The sequence below is a fragment of the Esox lucius genome, chromosome 3 (genome assembly GCF_011004845.1).
Source record: "Esox lucius isolate fEsoLuc1 chromosome 3, fEsoLuc1.pri, whole genome shotgun sequence".
NCBI lineage: Eukaryota > Metazoa > Chordata > Actinopteri > Esociformes > Esocidae > Esox > Esox lucius.
The window spans coordinates 19042034-19066725 of NC_047571.1; the positions used below are offsets into that span (position 1 = coordinate 19042034).

The 24692-nt window shown below is 44.8% G+C and overlaps 2 protein-coding genes across 2 annotated transcripts; both read right to left on the reverse strand.

Annotated features, from left to right (window-relative positions):
- Positions 1–1100: 1100 nt before the first annotated feature.
- Positions 1101–7682, reverse strand: ncstn (nicastrin). The gene is made up of 17 exons (XM_010889807.5): positions 7573–7682; positions 6884–6985; positions 6347–6470; positions 6084–6202; positions 5846–5991; positions 5568–5715; positions 5362–5474; positions 4951–5103; positions 4699–4803; positions 4509–4586; positions 4213–4382; positions 4009–4111; positions 3811–3909; positions 3358–3445; positions 3018–3187; positions 2711–2923; positions 1101–2494 (listed from the first exon to the last, which is right to left on the reverse strand). Exons 1-17 carry the CDS (start codon positions 7628–7630, stop codon positions 2372–2374), a joined length of 2112 nt encoding a protein of 703 aa, XP_010888109.2. The 5' UTR covers positions 7631–7682; the 3' UTR covers positions 1101–2371.
- Positions 7683–8490: 808 nt separating this feature from the next.
- copa (COPI coat complex subunit alpha) lies at positions 8491–21126 on the reverse strand. Its single transcript, XM_010889791.3, has 28 exons — positions 20890–21126; positions 18794–18907; positions 18638–18711; positions 18216–18296; positions 17954–18030; positions 17728–17837; positions 16124–16233; positions 15667–15766; positions 15286–15504; positions 14980–15130; positions 14747–14813; positions 14576–14651; positions 14375–14457; positions 13860–14085; positions 13595–13733; positions 12907–13069; positions 12630–12776; positions 12321–12510; positions 12148–12243; positions 11823–12035; positions 11591–11680; positions 11238–11341; positions 11001–11147; positions 9871–10194; positions 9636–9746; positions 9360–9521; positions 9090–9284; positions 8491–8908 (listed from the first exon to the last, which is right to left on the reverse strand). Exons 1-28 carry the CDS (start codon positions 20927–20929, stop codon positions 8849–8851), a joined length of 3669 nt encoding a protein of 1222 aa, XP_010888093.1. The 5' UTR covers positions 20930–21126; the 3' UTR covers positions 8491–8848.
- Positions 21127–24692: the final 3566 nt, after the last annotated feature.

Here is a 24692-nt window from a genome sequence, read left to right on the forward strand (position 1 = left end):
ATGCCACACTCTAAATTGATTAAATAACCTTTCTTTCCCATTCTGACATTCAGTTTGGAGTTCAGGAGATTGTCTTGACCAGGACCACACCCCTAAATGCATTGAAGCAACTGCCATGTGATTGGTTGATTAGATAATTGCATTAATGAGAAATTGAACAGGTGTTCCTAATAATCCTTTAGGTGAGTGTAGATGGATAAGGTAAATAGGAACTCACCATATGGTTTAATACATAACTGTACATACAGAAGGATAAGGGGTCTCAGGTGATAAATATAAACAGAAGGATAGGCACTTAGCAGGTGCAGTAACTGTATAACAGCAAACATTTTATTTCTGAAGGAATAAGGAGCGATGAAAATGCTAAGTTTTTGGGTCGTGTGCAGTTCATTCCAGTTTCTGGCACTCACTTTCCATTCAATGAGAGAAGTGTTTGGTTTAGGACAGACCAAAACAAGGTATCTTCAGCCGTGCAGCTTTTCTACAGGTCTTCCAAATACCAAGATACTTATATGGATCAACTTATTTTAACTCAGATCCATATCTGATTGAAGAGCATTTTGCTTTATAGGAACTGAGTAGTTGGATCTTGTGGAAGGTTGGTCAGTTACTAATCCAGGCACTGTTTAGCTGACATACAACTCAATATTGTTATGGCTCCCAGCTTTTGCCACTAAACCCCTGCAGGGTAAATAGAATGCCACTGACCACAACCATCCTGTGTTCCCTGATCACCCCTCTCTTATTCCTCCCCTCTCTTAAAGATCACATCCACTACATTATTATGCAGCTTGCAGGTGCAACAGGAACATTCCCTCCCAACCTCCAGGCAATGCTCAAACGCTACATCCCTATCTGACCTTTGTATTGCGACCTTTGTTTTCTTATCCAACTTGAAGGCAGGTGCCACTCAACCCAGTCACATCCTGTCCTGGCACCCCAATTATGTTACCAATATACCCCTTGAAGCTAGGACAATCTCTACCCATTTTCAGAAAACATCCAAAACCCTAACTTTTCAAAGTACTTCAGTAGCCAGTGTTCTCCTTTTTTATACCAAGACATACCACATTGTCTTAAAAAAAATTAGTTAGCAAAACAATTGGAAAAGAAGCCATGTTTATTTAGTTATCAAGGCAAATCAAACATTTATTCCTCATATGGTCAAAGAATCTCACAAATACACCCCATATCATTTAATGGGATGGAAAGGAATTTTGGCAATGAGGTCCATTACTGACTTCCAAAAAGTCAGATGAACTACCTTAATGAATTCCTTTTCTGGACATTAAATTCACTAGCTGGGAAGTCCATAGGGAATATATATGTCTTCGTTGAAATACAAATAATCCTTTGTAGAACGGATAACTATAACACATTTCACACTGAAGCCCACCAACAGCAGTGAAAACCATGAACATATCCAGTGTTAATTGAATACATTTTAATTTAAAGTGATGAGGGGAATATTATTTATTTTAAAAAACATCCTAGAGGTCAATCATAGGAATGGATCTTTTCTAGCATTGGAATGCAAAACAACATAAAACTTTCTTCATATCTGGCACAGACACATGAAAATTATACAGACAAGTTCTATGGGCTCTGGTGAAGTAGATAAAGGTCCTCATTGCCAAAATCCCAAACTATCCTTTTAACATTTCCATCAAAACATAAAAACGTCAGGTCATAATGTCACCACATCCTGCAAATTAATTCTAGAATTAAGATAGTTCATTTTTATTGACTGCAAACCAAATAAAATAATACTATTTCGACATCCACGTTTTTGCAAAAAAATAATAATAAAGTGGTAATTCAGCTTAACCCACATCCAAAGCCCATTTGCCTTACATATGGGTTCATTCTCCTTAGAAATTACAGATCAGTATACTACAAGACGAGAGCGCTATTGCACATACTACAACCGCATCCTCAACACACACGCACGCACACGCACACTCACCATCCACACACACACACACACACACACACACACACACACTCAACATCCAAGGGCAAACAACGCTTAGTGCTTACTCCCATTATACAGTAAACAAAACATTTGACCCCCCCCCCACCCCAAAAAAAAGAAAAAGAAATATGAACATCTTGTACACTGGCAGCAGGCTGGCCGAGACCAGTACAATCTGACCCAAATGAATCCCGATTCATTTGGGACAGTGAAGTCCAGTTATGTGTTAAACCTCATCTGTGTGAGTCCATTAGGCCATTCACTCGGAGTTAAAATCTGTTCTGTCTAACCTGTTTGTCTGTGTACCTATAGTGTGTAAAAAAAATTAATGAAGTATGTTCCTGTTTGGTTGGGAGAGTAGTGGTCGCTTGTCACAGGTTAAAACGCCTGAGCCAATCAGTAGGCGGCACTAGCGGGTTCCCTCGCGGAGCTGAAGAGGACGTCTGCCTTGGTGCTGATGAAGTACGTCACCAGTAGGGATGAGAACAAAACAGCCACTCCCACACCTAAAGTCAGCATCTACGACAGACAAAGGGGTTAAGAGGTCATTGGGATTCTCCTCTCTTTCCACCCACAGATAAACAATCAACACAATTCTTATACATTATTTTTTTAAACATCTTTCACTGCTTAAAGCAGGCTTGTTGACTGAAACAGAACCAGCGGAACCCATTCAACACTACTGTGACTGTTACAACGCGTGTATCAGGGCAGGCAAGAGGACTGAGGGATTACCTCTAGGTCCCGGCTGGCCACTAGAAAGATCCGAGCTTTTATGAACTTCCACCGTGATTCTGTCCATGTGGAATAGTTTCTGGAAGCATACTCTCCCAGGTCGAAGGCAGGGGACAAAGCTTGGGACAGGCGTACCGACGCGCGAACACAAAAAGGACCCTTTTCCGTCCCGTTGTGTGGGACCGTGCCCTGGACCCACAAATAGGAATACATCTACAGAGAAAAGGTGAATTACAGGGATGCGAAACATGCTGAAAACAAAAACGCATTTCAAAACTGCGTGAGATCTGTCCAGCGGCAAACATACCTGTACGCTCTCATCTGGCAAATCGTCTGGTTTCTGACATTGGTCCTGAGTGAGGTTGGTGGCTGTCCCGGTTAAATTAGCCAGGAGGAACTGGACAAGACGTGTCAGCGGTTTTGCCTTTGCCGGTGAGGACGACGCAACGCCAACATAGAAGTCTGGTGGGCTGGCCTCTAACAGACAGACAACACAAAACAATGAAGACCTAAGTGTGCCGGGACTGAATTTATAACATGACCAGTAAACACACACACGAGAACTACATGTGTTTAAGACATCAGTAGAAGCAGACCTCCTTGGTAGTGGGCGTTTTCTAGGGAGAAAGTATCGGACTAAAACTCACTGAGCATGTCCTTTAGTTCCGGGGGAATCAGCGCCTGAAACCAGCTGTTGTTGGCCTGGACCAGAAACCCAAACAGCATCTGGGTCACCTGAGCGGGAGAGATGCACAATGGTAGTAAAACATTTCTGCTTACCGTCCCAAAAACTTGAATTTTAAAATAGGCTGGACAGTGAGAATGAAAAGGTGACTCATGAGGACTTCTTTTAATAATATAATGTAGCTCACTTGGTATGAGCATGGCACTTGAAACGCCAGTGTAGTGGGTTTGATTCCCAAGGGGGCCAGTAAGAAAAAGCATGAAAACGTATTCACTCAATGCCATCAGTCACTCTGGATAACTGTACTGCGAAATGACTAATGCAAAGGTAACGGAAATACTGACAGACATGGAATGACAAGACTATAACAGAGGGCTTGACTGGTGTGACAGCTGAAACAGTCACGGAGTCCCACCGTTTTGGAATCTGCCTTAATGTTGTCCACTTGGGTCCCGTCTCCACCAGCCTGCTTGTAAAGGGCACGGGCTACTACTGTAGCCACCTCAGTCAGAGCCTGGATGGAAGAGAGCTCACTATAACAGATGACCATTTAAGAGCAACTGTGACAACAACAGAATTCAGGCATGAGTGCGGTTTGCTATGGAAACGCTACCATAGCAGTGTCAGTCAAAAACTCCAGCTGTTCCTCCGCTGTCATGTTAGGCGGATAGCGTAAGTTGAGATTGTCAGCGTTGTCGTAGTAACTCTCATAGTACCTGTTCGTGGGCAAATAGTACAGAACCCACATCAGACGACCAATCGGGCCATATTAATAATGCCGTCATTAGCACCGTGGCGATAGCAAATGACGACTCACTTGTTGTTGAACGCGGCGCGGTGGTCGGCAAGCACGATCCCTGGAATGTTCTGAGCTCGCAGGAAACGCTGGAGGGAGGAGGGCGGGAGCGGCTGAGAGACGCCCGGCTCAACCAAAGAGAAGTTGGCCCCCGTAGCGGAGGACTGGAAGTTGTCCACAAGTCTCTTAACCTGAAACGGAGTAAGAGGTTTGGAACGGTCGGTGGGGACAGAGGGTGAGGCCGCATCATGAACAGGAGGGCGACGGGCGTGGTGGCGATGGATCAGTGAACAGCGGTAACGCTCGTGCTCTCTCACCTGGTCGTTGACGGTGTCGTTCATCCTGGACACAGGGTCCGAGTGGAGAAAGAGGTCGCTGCCATTGCGCAGGCCCACCTGACAGAACAAATAGATCGTTATTTGCTGGTTGATTGTCTATCGTTTGTGCACACTGACGCCCATAGTGGGCTGAAGTATATTTAGGGACGCCAAACACAAACGATGTTACCTGTCCAATCTCGAGTAGCGAGTGAACATTGTCCAGGTCAATCACAAACTTGCCATTCTGCATGTCATAAACCATCCGAGAGCTGCCTATGTAGTCAAATGCTTCCTGAAAAACAGGAAAAAGCGATCAAAATCACCTCTCATAATGTACAACTGCAGTTCTACACTTCATAGGCAACCACATGGGACACACGTATCATAAGAGAAATACTACACAGAGACTTGTTAATGGACACAAGTGGCAGCAACTCACCCCTTGGAAGAAGGCAAAGAGGATGTTATGTGTGGGAGGGGCCACCTGAGTGACATCACGCAGTGCATGAGCAGCAGCCAACAGAGTGACGAATCCTGAGATACTCCCCTCTGCCCCTGTAGACACGTCCCAGAAAAACGCCCTGCTGTCCAGCTACAAAAACACAGTACCATGTGTCCAGTCAATCGTACAGTAACTCCAAACAAGAAAAAACCCACGTAGGCCACGTGTACTCTAGGAAATGCCAAACAGAAAATGACCCAAGCCCTTTCCTAAACATATTAAATCAGAAGGTGTATACTGCAGGCAAGAATGCGTGTCATCGTGCTGCTTTAAATATATTCCATAAGGCTTGACATCACTGACACGTGACAAGACGTGTCAGGGGGAGGCGGCGCCGCTGTCACTCACCCTGGCTGCTGCCATGACAACGCTTTCATTGTCCCTGTGGCCCAACTGGCTCCTGTTATAAGGCCGAATGGAACCCCACACGTTGAAATCCCCAAGGGGGTCACACACCATCTCTGGGGGGGAGGGGGGAGACAGAGCGGTATTAGAAACACATCCGAGTGTCAACGTGACTGTTGTCTAATTCACTACGGTGCGTCTTTATGTGCCTGGGTTGATGCTGAAGTTGATGACGTCGTTGCGCCTCATGCACGTGGCCGTATCCGTGACAGCGAACATGTGGGAGAAGAGCTGCATGGCACACAGAGGGTACTGGGGGGCGCTGCCGTTCACTACCCGGTTATGGTCGTAGTAGCACTGCAAGGAGAACCATCAGAATGAAGTCACTGCTTCCATACGCAGGAATTCTGCGGGATCCGCAACCCCTCAGGTACCCCCACATGGTTAACGCTCACTGACACTATTACCCCTGACTGGATTTCCTCACCTGTTTGATGGCCTCTGCTTGCTTGTCCTCTTTCAGGGAAAACACGGGGAAGTCAAATTCCTCGTAGGACAGACCGTTCCCCAGGGGGTTCCATACAGTCGTATTACAGTGGGCCAAGTGAGGACCGTAGGTGTCCGAGTACACACCTGGGGGGGGGGTAAACCAGGCAGAACACACCGGGTTCAAACGGCACCACCAGACAACAATATCGTACGGCCTTACCGACTGATCCACCTACCGGTGTTCTCGTTCGGACAGGTGGTGTGTGGCGAGAACTCTGACGGGCTTGTATTTGGGACCACCACAGTAACCCCCGCTATTCTGCTGGATTCTTTCTTAATCTTCATCATGATGGACCTGGGAGAAAAAGACAGGGCTGCTAGGATACGACCAATGTTGTGGCTGTGATGAAAACAGCCAGCCACAGTGCGTGTTCAAGCTTTGTTATCACGATTAATGGATATGGGGTTTAATGTTTAACTGTGCCTGTGTGTAGACTACCTGGTGAAGAGGTGTGACTCCAACAGGATCATATAAGGAGGATTGGGTCCTTTGGTCAAAGGCCATTCCAGATCTGCCTCAGACTCCAGAACATGGATTACACCTGTATCACCTGATATTGAGGCTATGACACATGATCGGGGAAAAACATGTTGATAATATGCAAATCTTCAAAAATCTGTAATATATAGTAGTACAGTAAAGAAAAACAATATAGATAAGGTAAAGAGGTCAGTGGAACGCATACAGTGAGGGATAAAAGACACTGTCATTGGTTCACAGTCAAATTTTATGATGTAACAATGTGGATGATTTATTGTAAACGGCCCACAATATAGTTACTCAAGTCCTATTTGGATATATCGGGCTGTTTTAACAGCATAACATTTAGATATGGTCTTTAGCTGGTTTTGAATAAGTGATTACTAAACACTACCTCCTGCGCATAAGCTGGAAGAATAGCAAAAATAGGGAAACGTAATGTACATTCAAAGTACTGTTGAAACTAGCCACATGTATTCTAGAAATGTCACTCACACTGGCAGCCAATCTGATGTGTTGCATTGAGCAGTCGGACACACGGTACAGTGTTATTCACTTCTACATAAATCTTCTGAGCAACAGAGTTACTGTTCACATCTGAAAAACAAAGAAATACAAAAAAATCCAGGCCGTGTAATGGTGTATTGCAAACACAGCAAACCATAAGTACACAGATGCAATTGTCTTTCATTATGAGTCAACCGAACAGCTACAATGACTGTTTAAATGACCACCCACTTAGCCTAGAGTAATTTTCTTGAGATCACGAGTGGTAACGCTGAGGCTGACCAAGTTGTGGTGCCTAATGCAGCAGCAATATCAGTTTCACAACCTCCTTACTAGCTAACACGTTCTAGCTAAATGCATCTACTACAACTAGTTCAACGGACCAATGTTCGATTTGGCTTAATTTGGTTGGTCAATGAGTACATTAAGTTCAAGGTATAACGCATTATCCATAGGACATCAGTAGCAACAATAGCGTTGTGTCTCTGACTAACCACACACTTGATACTAGTACTGACTGTACAGTACACTGGAGCTAACGTTAGCAGCGAGATACAATGGAAATAGCAATCGCTAATAAATGACCTAACAAATAGGACAACTTTCAGCCAAAACTAAAACTATAGTAAGACAAGTGAAAGCCTTAAGCTCGTATTGTAAGCGAAAGACAGACTTACTTTTACAAAGCCAACAAACTAAGAACATTATAACCCATTTCGACGATTCCAAACCCATCTTCCTGGTTTCCGAAACAACGGGTAAAATCACAGGAAGTGTTGCAGTAAAATAGTTCCGGGTTCCGCAAGACCTCGTCAAAATGTCAGTGTGGGATTTAGGGGATTTACCATCGGTGTTTCATACACACCCTGAAAAGGCAGTGGATCTCATAATACTTTAGTGATTTTCCCATCTCGTGCCTGCATTGTCCTATTCTAAAGATTTCAAGCGACATTGCAAAATGGTTCCTCAATATTCCGCACTAATACTTACTCGAGGTAAATTGAAAATTAAACGTTTTTACTAGATAGTTCTAGGTATTATATGCTTAATTGGACAGGTTATAGAGATTTTTTCTTTCAGAACTTTAGGTTAGGTCAGATCGAACCTACGCTACAACTGTATATTTGCACCGACCTGTAATCCTAAGGTAAAAATGAAAATAATTTTAAATATATAACATTTGTACCAAATTAAATCACTATATTGCCGTAGTTGCCAGATTTGCTGGAAATTTTATTTTTAGTCTCAGATGCTCATATTCACATTCGTCTTAAGATATGTTGGGCAACCACACAGCTCAAACATTTGAGATAAGTGGAAAGGGTTTGATGTGAAAGCCTGGGGTGTCAACTTTTTGGACTTCTGGATAGTCCAACATTTCTGGCCACTGGTTTTTAAACAGACACTGTTGACCAAGAAAAGGCCCTGGGAATTGTGTACTTTGTATTCATGTGCCTATTTGTGCCCCATGTCATCAAAACCAATCACTTTCCAATTATAACTGATGTTTTACATTGATTTTACATATCGAACTCCCAGACTGCATATTTAAAACAAGCTAGAATGACACTTGCTGAATTAAAGTATAGACAACATATCAGTAAAACGTATTTTATTTAACGAGTTACACCACATTGATGCACATTTTGCATATATTTTTTTACATTAATTTTACTGTGTATTCAAGCAAGAGCTGTCAATTACGGTTCAAATCTAACCACACATCTCAGTCATTGGAGCAGAGATGACATATCACTGTCAAGTACAGCATGACAGAACAGGTAAAGCAGGCAGTCAGAAAATGAAAAGGCTTTACATCAAGATATAACATAACCCTATCGACCACTCATTATGTTAAGTTCTCTAACCCAAGGAGGAAAAACAAACTGTATACAGAATAGGGTGTATGTGAAGATGGATCGATGTCATTCTCCCCTTCTGGAAGAATGTCCTCTAACGGAACTGCAGGGGGCTGACACGCAGACCAATCACATCCTTTCCAATCTCGGTCGCCTTGGAAACAAGAAGGTTAAAAGGTCAGATCAATAATTAATGGGAGGAAATGTAAAATGTCTGAGTTTTTTTTAAGTGTCGCTCTCTGAACATTAACAACTAAATGTACATCAGGGCAAGGTGGTTAGAAATTGAGGGTCTGTCTACATGAAAATACAGCAGGGTAGCTCTCTTGACTGACCTGTGTCACTCTGCAGACCTGGCCCTTGTAAGGGGGGCAGTAGCAGGCTCCTGAGAGGGGACATTTCTCTACTGGGCGTCCACGGTACAGGGGAGTGTAGGAGGCAGCGCACAGGTCAAATGGATTGTGTGGGTCGTAGTTCAGCTGGTGGGTGTCTGTCAGAGTCTTCTCGCATGCTGCCAAGATCTTGCGGGTCTAAAAGACAGACGAATGTTAAGACAGTGGTAACTGGTAATGTGATAATAATTAAACGTACAGACAGTGTGTTACCTGCTGTGCCACCTCTGGTTTCGGTCCCAGTTCAAGTAGGCGACGAGCAAAACCAGCAGCTGTCTTGAAGTTCTTGAGTTTGAAGAACAAATTCAGTGCTGTGCGTAAGACCAAGACCATGTGGACTGGCTGGAGACTGCAGTGAGTGAAGTAAGCTGCCATCTGAAATATCAGACAATATATAACCATAATTACAGGAACACTACAGGGTATTAAGGTGCTCGAGATACAATGATTGTTGACTAAATAGATGCTATAGAAACACAATGACAATACCTCACACAATCTCTTCTGTTGGTCCAACGTTTCTTTAGGCAACTTCTTCCTTTCGGTTTCCATGGTGAGGCCAACAATGTATTCTCTGCAGATCGTGATCAGCTGCTGAGCCTAAAAGACACAGTAACCCAGGTCAGGTAATCTACACTAACTACAATCCAGCCCACACTTGATTAACCTCAGTGAATCATGTTGATCAGAATTCAATAGTTTTCCCTCAATAAGCAATAAGCACCTCTGCAATCTCCTGTTTGTTGTCGACCACCAGAAGTGGCACGGATAGCAGGATGGCCCGGAACCGTTCTACAGCGTCCTCAAATCGACCAGCAGTTGTGAGCTGGTAGCACTGCTGCAGACGGGCAATGAGGTCCGACAGACGCAGGCCCACTGCAGGCAACCCCTGCTTGGCCCCGCAGTCCTTCCAGTTCCTCTGGGGGTTACCACGCAGGCAGGGCAGGGACGGCAGGCCCAGGAAACAGGTCCGCCCGCGGGACAGCGTCTGCATGAACAGCTGCTTATAGGGCCCAAACTGCACCACACCAACCTGGTCATGGAGCAGCTGAAAGATAGAGGGCGCTAGTATGAGGTTGTATGAAATATACGCTGTTTGTATGTCAGTGTATAAAGGCTAAGACATGGGTACAATTGTGTTTGATTGCGGACAGTCCTTGGCATTTAATCTGATTTTACAGAATGCGGCCATTTGAAGCAGTTTGCCTTGTTAAAAAGACTCCCAACTAGAAGGCATGAGTGCTAAGCTTAGTTTGGCAATGCCTAGCCAACTAGCTAGCTGCCTTTTAGTATTTTTTTATTGCAATACATTTTCTATAATTATCTCCCAATTTAACAGTAACAATGTGTAATTCCAACCTTTTGTCATTGCGGTAACTTCCCAGCTGGCTTGGGAGAGGCTTTGCAAAAAGCATCTGCTGAAATACGCCCTGGCAGATAAACAAGCTGCACTGCTTTTTACCACACAGCCACTTAACTCAAAGGGCAGCTGAACCAATGTCAGAGGAAGGTGTTAGATTGAACCTCAGACCTCCACAACGGTGCTGTGATCTGAGGCAATTACAGGCCGGCACAGCACCGCCACTAAGGACCAGGGTGGGTAGCGGAATAGACCTCCCTGGGTGCACTGGTGCCAGGTAACATCTAATTAAGCTAGTAGCGTGATAAGCAGCACTGGCCTGCTCTGGTTAGGAGGAGATGCTGTCCTAAGAAAAGAATATAACTACGGATTGGATACAAGGAAACTGGCAGAAAAGAAAGGTACACTATTTTTTTAGTGAAAGACACCAATCGTGATTGTTAGCTATCAGCAGTCATATTCTGATCGGGTCTCATGCTTATGCGTGAGCGTACCCTCATGGCGGTCTCAAAGGAACCGGCCAGGATGTGGTCAACAGGGAGCTGGGAGTTGTTGCACCACAGCTGGGTGGGGTTCATGCCCTTGGTGGGAGGGACAAAGAAACCATCTTCAGGACCTCCTCCGGCACCACCTGGCAACTCCTATTGGCATAGAGAGAAAAACAAACCCTCAGAAGACGTCGTCAGACTGGTCATCACTCCTGCCATCATTTGCAGAAATAATGATCTTACCAGTTCTGGAGGCAGGTCCAGATCCTCCTCCACCTCCCAGCCTCCTCCCTCCTCCTTCGCCACACCTTCCTCCCCTAACGCATCCTGGGCATCCATGAAACCATCTAATGGTCAGAAAGGAGAAACATTACAACACCACAGGAGAAACGGGATGCTCGTGGATCTCCAGTTAAGCCTAGCGGTGGGGCGGAGGGGGTTTCAGGTGAGGCTCGTGTAATGACGTTGTTACTGACCGATTACAGCTGAAAAGAATCACCAGCAAGGTGATACGTCATCATGTAGTCTAAAACAACAGGACCAGCTAGACACCAAATCTGCCGTCCCCCCAACTAAGGAAGTGTTCAGGGACTCACCTTCATCCAGCTGGAGCTCAGCATCCTCTCCCCAGCCCTCTCCACCTGGGGCTTCCACGTCCATGTCCGCAGCCATCTGGCCAGCCTTCCCTGCAACACGGAGAGTCAAAGACATGGCACACTGACAAAAGATGGAGTCGCACAGCTCTAGAAAGTTACGGGCAGGTGTGCAGAACACGACACACCCGCTACCACAGGCCACGCCCAGATGGCTAACGCGAAATACTGTCACCTTTGGCTGCGATGGCGCCCTCGAAGAAGCCCTTGGACACAGTGAGCAGAGGCCAGTTGGTATCCAGGGGGTTGATGGGAGGTGGTGGCTGCAGCAGCTGGGCATTAGGGTCAACCTCAGGGACTGTCTCCTTCTCTAGGTCAAAGGTCTCCTTCAGGGCTTCTGCCTCCTCGTCCATCCCGTGGGTGGCAGCAGTCAGGTATGCCAGAGACTCTACACAGGGAGGAGTGAACAGACTAGGAGCTCAGACCAAAGGCACCACAAACAAGTCTGGGATCAGAAATGTAGAACCGGAAAAGAGTGAGTGATGGTGTTAATGACTCACTCTGGCCACAGTTCTTAAGAATGCGGACTCTCTCGCTGACGTCGCCCAGATACAGGGCACCCTGGTAGTGTCCGCTCATGTCCTTCCTGATTTCAGCTGCAATATAACATATGGATCAGTCAGTCCAACCATTTAGACGAACCCTCACATTACTGTTCTGAAATCACACACACCTATCTTCATCATCTTGCGGAGCTTGGCCAGGTTGCCAGTGATGAGGTAGAGGAAGGTGAGCTTGTCAAAGTTCTTGGTCCTCTGGTAGCACATCTCCACCACCTGGTGGTGTCCCTGCAGCAGCGCTGCTTCACCCAGCCTCTCCCAGCAGCCCCTCTCATCCAGAGCCTTGGCAGCCTCCAGCGCCACCTGCAGGACCAGAGGGCAAATTACAGTTGACAAATGAGATGAACCAGTTTCTTCCACCGTCTATTACAATCCAATCTGGCCTCTTAGAGATGCTGAATGAAAACCTGCCACCAACTCACCTCAATGTTGCCACACTCCAAAGCCAGACTAAAGCGGGTCTTCTCATCCTTGACAAAGTGCAGGGCCACCTCAGGGTATCCCTTCTTCTGCAGGTACGCAATGATCGACTGGCCAACCAGCTTGGCATTACGCACCATGTGCAACACCTGGAGGGGGACAAAGGTCAGGGTTCAAAGGCAACATAGAAATAAAAAATAAATAAATAAGTGTCCAGGAAACAAAAATGGTGAGAAGCATGTTAACTGTAAAAGAGGGAAGCATCACAGGACTTCTCACCTCCTCATACTTGCGGTTGACCAAGGCAAGTTTGAAGCGGTACTCTGTGGGGTCGATGGTCAGCACGCGGGGTCTGCACTCACGGTCCAGACAGTACACACTGTTCCCTCTGACCCGAGTCACGTAGATGGGTAGATCCAGAGTCCGGATGATACCATGATCACTACAGAAGAGAGGCATGCGATTAGATGGAGCAAATGGCTTTAACGATCTAATATACTCACGTTATGTACTTGTTATGCTATGCACTTATTCATACGGTTACCCGTGGTTCATTATTTGCGAACTCTTAGCCGGTCTCAAAACTCAACACTGACCGTAATCATGAATAAGCTTTTCACCGGGCTAGTTTAAGAGAGCTTTTAAAGTGTAAAACCAAGGTTACATATTTGGTGTTGTTGTAGCAAGTAGTAACTCCCCCGCTGCTGACTAATATTTAAGAGCTAATAACTCACTAACGAGCAAAGAATCAGTAAATGTACTGAATGAGGTTTCGGGGTCTTCTCTGAGCACTGAAAAGCAAATCCCCTCACAAGCAGGAGAGAACGCCAGTGGACTGCAGCCAATAGAATTATACTCTGATCAGACAGCGATCAGACAGCCTAGCAGAGTTATATTTGGTTTGTTGGACTGAAAAAGGGGCTGATATGTAGAGACAGAGGGACCGCTGGCAGTGGGGCTCCATTACCCGGAGGTGAGGGCATATTTGATGTGGTTGGAGGTGGTGTAGATGAAGACTCCACTCTCGTCCCAGGCTCCGCTCTTCACGCGGATGTTCTCATGGATGTTACACAAACTCTCCAGCTTCCTGTTGCAGATCATAATGGCTGCCGGGGGCAAGTGGACAACAAGGTTTTAGAACAGAAAACAGCAGCGGTGTGTGGTTTAGTTTAACACGGGGGAACACCCAGATAGGTGTAGCGGGGAGACGCTCGGCGCGCTGGGGTCCTCACCGTGTTTAGCCAGCAGGGCCACGTGGCTGGTGTCGGCGCTCCACACCACGTACTTGACTTTGGCGATCTTGACGGTGGCCAGCGAGCGCTTCTGTTGCACATCGAAGAGGGTGACCCCGTCGGCGTCGCGCAGCAGCAAGGAGCCTGTCCCCGCATAGAAGATCTCCTCACAGCTTGGGACCTGCACCTTTTTCACAATCTCATTCTTCAAGTTCTTGATCAGGAGCTGAAGAGAAGGAGAGTAGGTTCACCATTGCCCCCATCATCCCAACCCTGGTCCGACCACTCAACCATCTGACCAGGCCCATGGACCAGTCTGGGCCTGCGTTCTGAGTCACTTTATCCTGGGAACATGTACTACTGCGGACCAGATTTAAATAAGGTTCAGTCCCTTAAAAATATATATAATCTTTTCCCCTTTCCCTATTAATAAAGAAGAAAATGGTCCATACGCCAAAGAATGACAGCAAAGGTCCCTGGTAATGTATCCGGTTTTATAATATTAACCAACTTACTGAGTGCATGCGGTCTAGAACAGCAAACCGATTCCTGGCGACCCAAACTGCAGTTAGACCAGAGGACCTCTTCCCCTCTGGAGCTGTGACGACGACACAGGTTTAGAGGGTTTCGTCAGCCAACAAGCGGGATTTGAAAACTGAAAGTCTATTCACATCTCACAGATTTGCTGAGACAACAGAATAAGAGTGCAGCTTTACCATCAGGGTTCTGGGAGTCACTCTCTTTGGGGATGGAGTACAAGTCATAGGTGCTGTTCTCCAAGTTGGTTGCTCTCTGCGAGAAAAGAGAGAAGGCATTACATTTTCAATGGCTTAATTAGTTGTGTATAAATAATGATAAATGAAAAAGTGTTTTAAAGTGAGACTCACAGTGCAGAGCAGGACAGCATTCTCTGCAGGGTTGTAAGACATGCTAAAAACTGGGAACTTTGAACCACTAGAAGAGAAACAGAAGAAGTTAAAATCCACACAATGACTGAGCAGACATTTGTTCTATCTTTTAGAAGTTTGCAAGCAGTCAGGATAATCCTTCAACAGAGATGCAATGAGTACGTGACACTGCGTTTATGGGGCACGATACACACACACACACACACACACACCTGCGCAGCTGCATAACAGCGGTGTCCTTGCTGCTGTTAAAATCCAGCTGGCGAAGGAAGCGGTCCTTGACATAGTAGAGCATGTTGCCGTACACAGCATAGGCTGGGCGCTCCCGTTCCAGCTTAAACACCAGCATACCACTGTCATGACCTGGGAGGATCAACACACACACCTTAAACCACACAGCATTCTCCTCCTGTTCATCTGCGTCATATGAAGACAGAGCACCATGTCCCGCACAACCTACGAATACATTAAAAACAACCAATTGGGTTCATTGTTTCCATGGCGTGCGAGTCAGCTACCAGCAGCGAATAGGTTGAGGTTGGGGTGAGCCCCGAGCACCCAGAAGCGGTCGTGGTCCCTGCGGAAGGTTTGGACTCCAGTCCGTTTGGACATGTCCCACACACGGATGCTCTTGTCCTCGGAGTTGGAGAGGATGAGCTCCTGACGGGGGTGGAAGACGGCACAGGACACGTTGTTGTAGTGACCCCTGCAGGTATCCAGCTCCCACGCCTTGGACTCTGGGGGCGAGATGGACATGGTTAGAAAACTGGAAGGATTCCTTAGAAAAGACATGGCCTGGAAATAGGCAAATAATGCCTAAACAAGCACGCCATTCATTGAGCGCTGGATTTTCTTCCAAAGGCAAAGTAAAGAAACACAATCTTTTCACAAACGCTTACCATTCATCCTCCAGATCTTGACCTGTCTGTCATCAGCCCCAGACACAATGAGAGGCATGCTGGGATGGAAAGCGGCCCAGTTGACCCCACGGTCATGACCCTGCAGGAAGACAGGAAAACTCACGTGGTTCATAACTGTCCCTTAAGTGTTTTGTGCACCAGTCTAAAACCCAGCAAAAAGACATCCAACACAAGTTCCAACTGGACCCGGGTACTGGGACTGACACGCTCTACATTATGTCACACAACATTCCAGGTGTAAAGCTAACGTACGACAAAATGCAGTGTAAACCATGACGGCTCCAGGACGTAATAAGTCCAGTTCCTCTTTCTTCTTTAACTGCTGACAGAAATAAGGAGTAAAATGTAACAGACTCCTGGGACAGCCTGTTGGTATACCGCGCATCGTCAGTCCAGAGTCATCAACGCTTCACAAACGCACAGAAAACCAACTCACCTCAAGCACGTGTTTGACCACAGCATCGGACGCTCCGAACAAATCCACGCCAGAGATGCCGCGCACCTCCGTCTCCACGGCGCCGGGTGAGAGGTTCTTCTTCCTCAGACCTGTAACCAACATGCCGAGCAGCACGCGCCGCGAGTGCCGTACGCATGTCACACAGAGGAAGCACATCCACGGGCCGGGTCAGGAGACAGGACATTACATTAATACACTCCGAAACAGATGCGATCGTCGAGGGGAGAGTGTGCACGATCAGAGGTCTAACACGCGCATTTAGCGGTTTGATGACCAAACACGCGCACACAAGTAGCGGTTGGATGACCAAACACACGCAGGCACAAAGAAAAAGCACAGACACAACAGCTATGCTAGTGTGGTCCAAAAACCGTCTGCAGAATATTCAGCGCACTGACATGATTGAGTTGGGTTAATTAATCACCAACACAGTAAGAGAATCAGCTCCCTGGTCACTGGATTACAGTTCACCGCAAAGAGATGACATGTAGGACAAGATCGGGAACAGAACACAGCTGGGTCCGGCCCAGGGAAACCCTGCGGTGAACCAATAACCCAACAGGATCAGGGGACTGACAAACAAATGATGTACTAGGAACCCATGTGCAGGTGTGGATGTTTCCAGGGGGAGTATGAGGACAGGCGACAGAGGTGGAAGGGGTGGACTTGGTTGATGGGCTGGTGGGGTTGTAAAGAGGTGCTCTGATGGGGCGCTGGATGTCAGGAGTGTGAGTAATGTTTGAAAGGTCATGCTTGGTTAGGTTAGGTACCGCTACAAAATACGGCTACTGCTGTGATGTTCAGGTCATGCCAAACGTTAATATTGACTGATCAACAAGCTAACCAATTGCCTAATCAGTAGACGGCAGTTAAACGGGGGACTTTGTGAAGATGTACACCCACTCAGAGCAGGTGGTAGTGAGACAGCAGGAGGAAGCCTGAGGTGGTAATGGGGTTAGAGGGATGGTGATGTTCTGCATTCACTGTGTTACCAGAGCTGAACACTGACATGCAGAGGGAAGTGACCATCAGTTACCGGACTCCCAGCGGACCGACAAAAACCAACATGTTACACTGATACTCCGCAGATGGACAGATTGTTGCTAGACACTGAAGCCGTGCACGCTAAAGCTAACAAATAAACAACAGTCTGGGAAATTAGTTGTGCACGCACGTTGTAGAGTGAGTCAGTAGGTAAAAAAACATTAGTGGGTTAATGAGAGAGAAGAGGGAATAGCCAGTGATGAAAGGAGACGAAAGGCTTTAGCGAAGAGACAAACAATTACATAGTACAACATGCAGAAACATAGAAACACCTCTCCCATGATCTGTCTGTCTTAAGTGGTACCTGTCTTACCTCACATAACCACTGCACTAACAAGGTCCATAGGAGGCGATCTATCTCAACTAAAAGGAGAGGTGTTTCTACAAACAGCCCACAGAGATTCATTCTCTACAAAGAGGAGAGTGAGGGAGGGAGAAGGGGTTCAGGATGTGTCCTGTCCCTGCCTTCCACTCCACACCACCCAGCCCCACTCCCAAAGCTCCCCCCAACACCCTATGGCCTATTCCCATGCCCTCACCAGAGATATCCCACACGCGCACAGTCTGGTCCAGGCTGGCTGATACCACCAGGTCCTCAGAGGGGTGGAACTGAGCACACATCACATAGTGATTATGCCCGGTCAAGACACTACGGGAGGGAAACAAATAAATATCATATTAATTAGAATTCAGAATAACAAATAAAAAAAGGGGCACATGCTACATTTTCAGTGACGTGTCAACTCTTGTTTCAGGCAGAATTACCAGACACAGGTCCTGGACTGCCAGTTCCAGATGCGAATGGTCTGGTCATCCGAGGCACTCAGAATCCAAGGATACTCCTGGAGAAAGAGAATGTGTGAGTCTGGAGCTAATTAGAGCTATATGGAATCATGTCAGATCTATTGAGAACATCGAACTTGAAGTATAGATAAACACAACATTTGAAAGCAGGGCTTTCATTCAAGTGACAGGAGAACTGATGTACGCTAGCCAATTTGAGAGTGTGTAAATGAAAAGGACTAACGTGATGGAAGAATGTGGTGCGGATGTAGTCCAAGTGTCCCAGAAGAGTGAAGAGACAACGCCGCAGTTTGTAGTTCCACACCTGGTAAAGGCAGACAATAGTAAATGGTGCAGTAAATCACTGTTTCAGTATGTTTTACCACAGTTGCTTCAATCAATGGATCATAAAATGTTTAAAAGATTTGTTGGAAGTTTTGCCCTAACAGTTCAATGTAGAATTGTCTATAATAATTGGCTTTAATCTTAACAGTAGTGTTAAAATGTAATCAAAATAATGTTTTTAAAAATTCCATGAATGGTGGTCTTCAAGAGCTTTTGTTATTTACAGTTATTTGGCGGTTCCTGGATTGGGACAGAGTTTACCGGCTGTTATAGAATGTTCCTTGAAATGACTAGGGAGGTGAAGGTGTGTGGTGATCTAACCTTGATTTTGTAGTCATCTCCTCCAGACACAAACAGAGGCTGCTGCTTGTGGAAATCGATTCCCCTGACAGGGCCTAAACAAACACACGTAGTCAATGTTAAATTGAGGTAGATAACATTTTCATATTTAGAAATTTGATAGAAAAGCAAATTTACCATCATGCTCATCAAACTTGTCAATCAGAGTGCACATTCGATAGTCCCACAACTGGATGACTCCATTGTGAAGACTTGCAAGGATCCAGGGCCGCTTAGGGTGGAAACTTAGCCCTACGCAAGAGAAATGGTTTTAGTTGGCCTACTTAATATCAATCAATCAAATGTATTTATAAAGCCTTTTTTACAACAGCAGTTGTCACAAAGGGCTTTACAGAGACACCCAGCCTTAAACCCCAAGGAGCAAACAACAGTAGTGTTGAATTTCAGTGGCTAGGAAAAACTCCCTAAGAAGGTCGAATTTTAGGAAGAAACCTAGAGAGGACCCAGGCTCAGAGGGGTGACCAGTCCTCTTCTGGCTGTGCTGGGTGGGATATTAAGAGTCCAATTGGAATAATAAATACATTTCTCTGGGCTATATCCAGAGTCTATTTGATTTTAGACTAGGTCAGAAGTATGACCAGGTGGACAAGGACAGCAACGGGCCCCCCAAACCAGGTAATCCGCAGGTGTGGACCAGGACCTCATCTCTTAAAATTTAAAACTGGAGACTGAGAAAAGTTAGTAGTGCATTCCTCATATCCCCCAGCACAATAATATAGCAGCGTAACACCTTGGAACTGAGACGGGGGGGTCCGGTGACTCTGTGGCCCTACCCGGGGGAGGCCCCGGACCCACCGGGCCCAACAGGCAGGAAATCAATCCACCCACATTGCCAGGCATCAACCAAAGGGACACCCATCAACCGCAACCCCCCTGAATGAGGGGCGAGTATTGCTAGCAGCGTACAGCCCAATTGCACAAGTGCACAACAGAGAGTCAACAACAAGCCAGTGACTCTTCCCCCGAAAGGCATTGGAGGGAGGGCATCCCAGTGGCGACGAGAGCCCACCTGGCAAGACAGCAAGGGTGGACAGTATCAAGCCTACTGGGCCAGGCTACACCTAATTATAAGCCGCGCTGTAGAGATTAGTTTTTAGTAGACACTTGAAAGTTTGCACTGGGTTTGCATTTCTAACCTTAATTGGCAGATCATTCCACAGGAGTGGAGCTCTATGAGAAAAGGCCCTGCCGCCAGCTGTTTGTTTAGAAATTCTAGGTACAATTAAAAGGCCTGCATCTTGCGATCTAAGGTTAGGTGTAGGTATGTATGGCTGGCTGGATCATTTCAGCAAGGTAAGTAGGAGCAAGTCCATGTATTGATTTATAGGTTAAGAGTAAAACCCTAACCGGCAGCCAGTGTAAGGATGCTAGGACAGGAGTAATGTGTTAAAAAAAAAATTGTTCTAGTTAGGATTCTAGCAGCCGTGTGCAGCACTAATTGAAGTTTATTTATTAATTTGTCTGGATAACCAGAGAGAAGAGCATTGCAGTAATCTAGTCTAGAAGTAACGAAAGCATGGATTAATTTTCTCATTTTTGCAATGTTTCGAAGATGAAAAAAAGCAACTCTTGAGACATATTTTATATGTTCTTCAAAGGAGAGGCCAGAGTCAAGGGTAATGCCAAGTTTTTTTTTTACAGTTTTTTGGGATACGGCAATGCAGCCGTCGAGGTTCACAGGTTCACAGATCTGCTAACAACGCTCTTTGTTTTTTGGGATATTGTGATTTCGGATTACATCGCCCAGAGGGAGCATATATAGTGAGAACAATAATGGGCCCAGAACCGAGCCTTGAGGAACACCAAAGCATACCCTTGACTTGTCAGAGGATATGCCATCCACACTAACAAACTGATATCTTTCAGATAAATAAGATTGAAACCAGGCTAGAACAGGTCCACGTAGCCCAATATGGGTTTCCAGTCTCTCTAAGAGAAGGGAGTGATCAATAGTGTCAAAAGCAGCACTAAAGAGGACCCAGTTAACGCTTTAGTAATAGTAGTCACTATTACTTGATATAGCTAGCGTTAGTTTATTTACTACAGACGACAGTAACTAGCTAGTTACGACCAATCTATAAACTGACATGACATTGATTATCTTATAAATAAATATGAGTTGTCCGTTTACAATGACTAAGGAATACATTTAACAAATACACGATCGACGTTAGGTAAGCGGCAGCTAAATCGTTAGCTAGACAGTACAATACCTTTCACACGGGCCGACTTGGTCTCGAATTTGGTCAACATTGCGAAGAAGCTATCTAACAGTAGATAAAAACGTATTTCAAAACTATTATTCGATAATCCGACCGGGCTTCTTTAGTCCGTCCGACCGGGCTTATTTTGTCCGTCCGTCCGGGCTTCTTTAGTCCGTCCGACCAGGCTTCTTTAGTCCGTCCAACCAGGCTTCTTTAGTCCGTCCGACCGTTTCCTGACACGTCGACCTGTGCAGAAATCAGCAGAGATAGTCATTGGTTAAAATTCCGTTGGTCGCGCGGTGCATTGTGGGCAATTATCTGTGAAGTGGTGTGGTTCTTCTAGGAACCAGTGGTTAGAAAACAACATTATTAGTACGACGTCCGTCGACAAGCACAACATATACATGTATTCCGTGATATGAGATGTGTTTTTTTACTGTAGTTAAAACATGTATAACAATAACAATATGTACTTCAGAAGAAAATGTGGAGTTGTTCGACTCATATTCTTGTTTTCTAAAGGGATTTCGTGACGAATAATTTTGCAAACGCATGATGCAGCATGACAACGGGAACGCAATTGGCCACTGGAGCGTTACACATACCTCCATTTAGACCACAAACATTGACATCTCGTCATTTCTAAAATTTCTCTTGGCTGTGTTGGTGTCAGTTTGGAACAATAAAGTTATTCATATACTAACCAGATGGTGCTTTCAAAAAAACTAGGAACTGGGAAAATAACGAGATCAAATCATTAAATGATTGGTCCTCATAAAGAATTGTGCTTTGGGATGTTGTCTCCGGATTTAGAATTGTACTTCCAAGTTGAAAGCAAGTTAAAACGAGGTTTCCTATTTCCTAGTTAGCTTGTTTCCTCCGAGTTCCCAGTTGTCAAGAAAGCACGGAGTTCGATGATTTCCAAGTAATTGTGAACCTGGCGTTATTGGGTCTGCTGCTGACGCAAAAAGCTCCACGGTGCAATCAGTGATGACAACCAATGTCATATCCTTAATTCTCTTTCCGTACCCAGCCTCCCTGGTGGAAGCACCTTGGACCGCCATTACAGCCGTGAATCCTTTTAATAGAATTCTAACAACTTTAACAATTGTTGTTTTCCAAATTGCTCAAGCTCTGTAGATCAGGCTTTATGACACAGACACGTTACTTCCATGTACCAGACATTGCCATTGTATCCAGTGTAAAAATCCTAGCCAATTCTGGATATTATCAATGATCTGCTTTTCCAGTTCTCAGTTGTTTTGTCTTAAAATAACCTTTGTAGCCAAAAACATGTTCTATATATTTTTTCTTATTGTAAGAATGATAAGATATGGTATGATGGTGCATTGATCGGTTAATATTTTTAGGCATTTTTTAAAATTTTCAGCCAGCGTTGGCCTCTGACTCCAGGGCAGGGCTATTTAAATCCAGTCATAGAGGGCCGAAACACTTCTGGTTTTTGGTTATACCTGTTAGTCGATTGCCTTCACCTGGCATCTCAGGTCTGAATCAGTCCCTTATTAATAGAGGATAAAAGCCAGAAATGTTTCTGCCCTCGAGAACCAGAATTTAATAGCCCTACTTTAGGATATAACATACACAATCAATATACTTAATATATGCTTTTTCTGTAATTTGGGACATGGTTAAATCTCCACAAATGTTTTCTTAGTAAAGGCAGCAATGTGAGGTTTATTGAAATGGTGTGTAGACCTTCAGTTGAGACACATTATTGAGCAGCTACCACTACTATTCTGTTGTTGGCATCCCAATGAGATGTATTGAACTATGTGTTGTCAAACTTAATCATATATCCCACACAACCTAATTCATGTGACATCTTTAAACTGAATGAATTGAACAATGCAACATTAAAAGGATGTGTAACACAAACCTATAAGCCTATGGACTACACAACAATACACACTTTATCCAACAGCCATGGTTTTCTCAGACCGAAACAAAAAGGAAAACAGAAATTAGTTGATTTGTTAATATCATTAACACCATAACTTTATTTCATAATATATATTTCAGGGCTTATTTTGTCCGTCCGTCCGACCGTTTCCTGACACGTCGACCTGTGCAGAAATTAGCAGAGATAGTCATTGATTAAAATTCCATTGGTCGCGCGGTGCATTGTGGGCAATTATCTGTGAAGTAGTGTGGTTCTTCTAGGAACCAGTTGGGCAGTGGTTAGAAAACAACATTATTAGTACGACGTCCGTCGAGAAGCACAACATATACATTTATTCCGTGATATGAGATGTGGTTTTGTACTGTAGTTAAAACATGTATAACAATAACAATATGTACTTCAGAAGAAAATGTGGAGTTGTTCGACTCATATTCATGTTTTCTAAAGGGATTTCGTGACGAATAATTTTGCAAACGCGTGATGCAGCATGACAACGGGAACGCAATTGGCCACTGGAGCGTTACACATACCTCCATTTAGACCACAAACATTGATATCTCGTCATTTCTAAAATTTCACTTGGCTGTGTTGGTGTCAATTTGGAACAATAAAGTTATTCATATACTAACCAGATGGTGCTTTCAAGAAAACTAGGAACTGGGAAAATAACGAGATCAAATCATTAAATGATTGGTCCTCATAAAGAATTGTGCTTTGGGATGTTGTCTCCGGATTTAGAATTGTACTTCCAAGTTGAAAGCAAGTTAAAACGAGGTTTCCTATTTCCTAGTTAGCTTGTTTCCTCCGAGTTCCCAGTTGTCAAGAAAGCACGGAGTTCGAAGATTTCCAAGTACTTTTGAACCTGGCGTTATTGGGTCTGCTGCTGACGCAAAAAGCTCCACGGTGCAATCAGTGATGACAACCAATGTCATTTCCTTAATTCTCTTTCCGTACCCAGCCTCCCTGGTGGAAGCACCTTGGACCGCCATTACAACCGTGAATCCTTTTAATAGAATTCTAACAACTTTAACAATTGTTGTTTTCCAAATTGCTCAAGCTCTGTAGATCAGGCTTTATGACACAGACACGTTACTTCCATGTACCAGACATTGCCATTGTATCCAGTGTAAAAATCCTAGCCAATTCTGGATATTATCAATGATCTGCTTTTCCAGTTCTCAGTTGTTTTATCTTAAAATAACCTTTGTAGCCAAAAACACGTTCTATATATTTTTTCTTATTGTAAGAATGATAAGCTATGGTATGATGGTGCATTGATCGGTTAATATATTTAGGCATTTTTAAACATTTTCAGCCAGCGTTGGCCTCTGACTCCAGGGCAGGGCTATTTAAATCCAGTCATGGAGGGCCGAAAACACTTCTGGTTTTTGGTTATACCTGTTAGTCGATTGCCTTCACCTGGCATCTCAGGTCTGAATCAGTCCCATATTAATAGAGGATAAAAAATATATAATTTAATAGCCCTACTTTAGGATATAACATACACAATCAATATACTTAATATATCCTTTTTCTGTAATTTGGGACATGGTTAAATCTCCACAAATGTTTTCTTAGTAAAGGCAGCAATGTGAAGTTTATTGAAATGGTGTGTAGACCTTCAGTTGAGACTACACATTATTGAGCAGCTACCACTACTAGTCTGTTGTTGGCATCCCAATGAGATGTATTGAATTATGTGTTGTCAAACTTTATCATACATCCCACACAACCTAATTCATGTGACATCTTTAAACTGAATGAATTGAACATGCAACATTAAAAGGATGTGTAACACAAACCTATAAGCCTATGGACTACACAACAATACACACTTTATCCAACAGCCATGGTTTTCTCAGACCGAAACAAAAAGGAAATCGGAAATTAG

Excerpts from the sequence above, each read along its gene's own strand:
- copa (XM_010889791.3), bottom strand. The coding sequence starts at position 20,929 with ATGTTGACCAAATTCGAGACCAAGTCGGCCCGTGTGAAAG. Across the intron at positions 15,767-16,123 it reads TGGTCAAACACGTGCTTGAG|GGTCATGACCGTGGGGTCAA; the intron begins GTGAGTTGGTTT and ends GTCTTCCTGCAG. Across the intron at positions 12,777-12,906 it reads TCAACCGCAAGTATGAGGAG|GTGTTGCACATGGTGCGTAA; the intron begins GTGAGAAGTCCT and ends GTCCCCCTCCAG.
- ncstn (XM_010889807.5), bottom strand. The coding sequence starts at position 7,630 with ATGGGTTTGGAATCGTCGAAATGGGTTATAATGTTCTTAGTTTGTTGG. Across the intron at positions 6,986-7,572 it reads AGTTTGTTGGCTTTGTAAAA|ATGTGAACAGTAACTCTGTT; the intron begins GTAAGTCTGTCT and ends TTTGTTTTTCAG. Across the intron at positions 2,495-2,710 it reads TGGCCAGCCGGGACCTAGAG|ATGCTGACTTTAGGTGTGGG; the intron begins GTAATCCCTCAG and ends TGTCTGTCGTAG.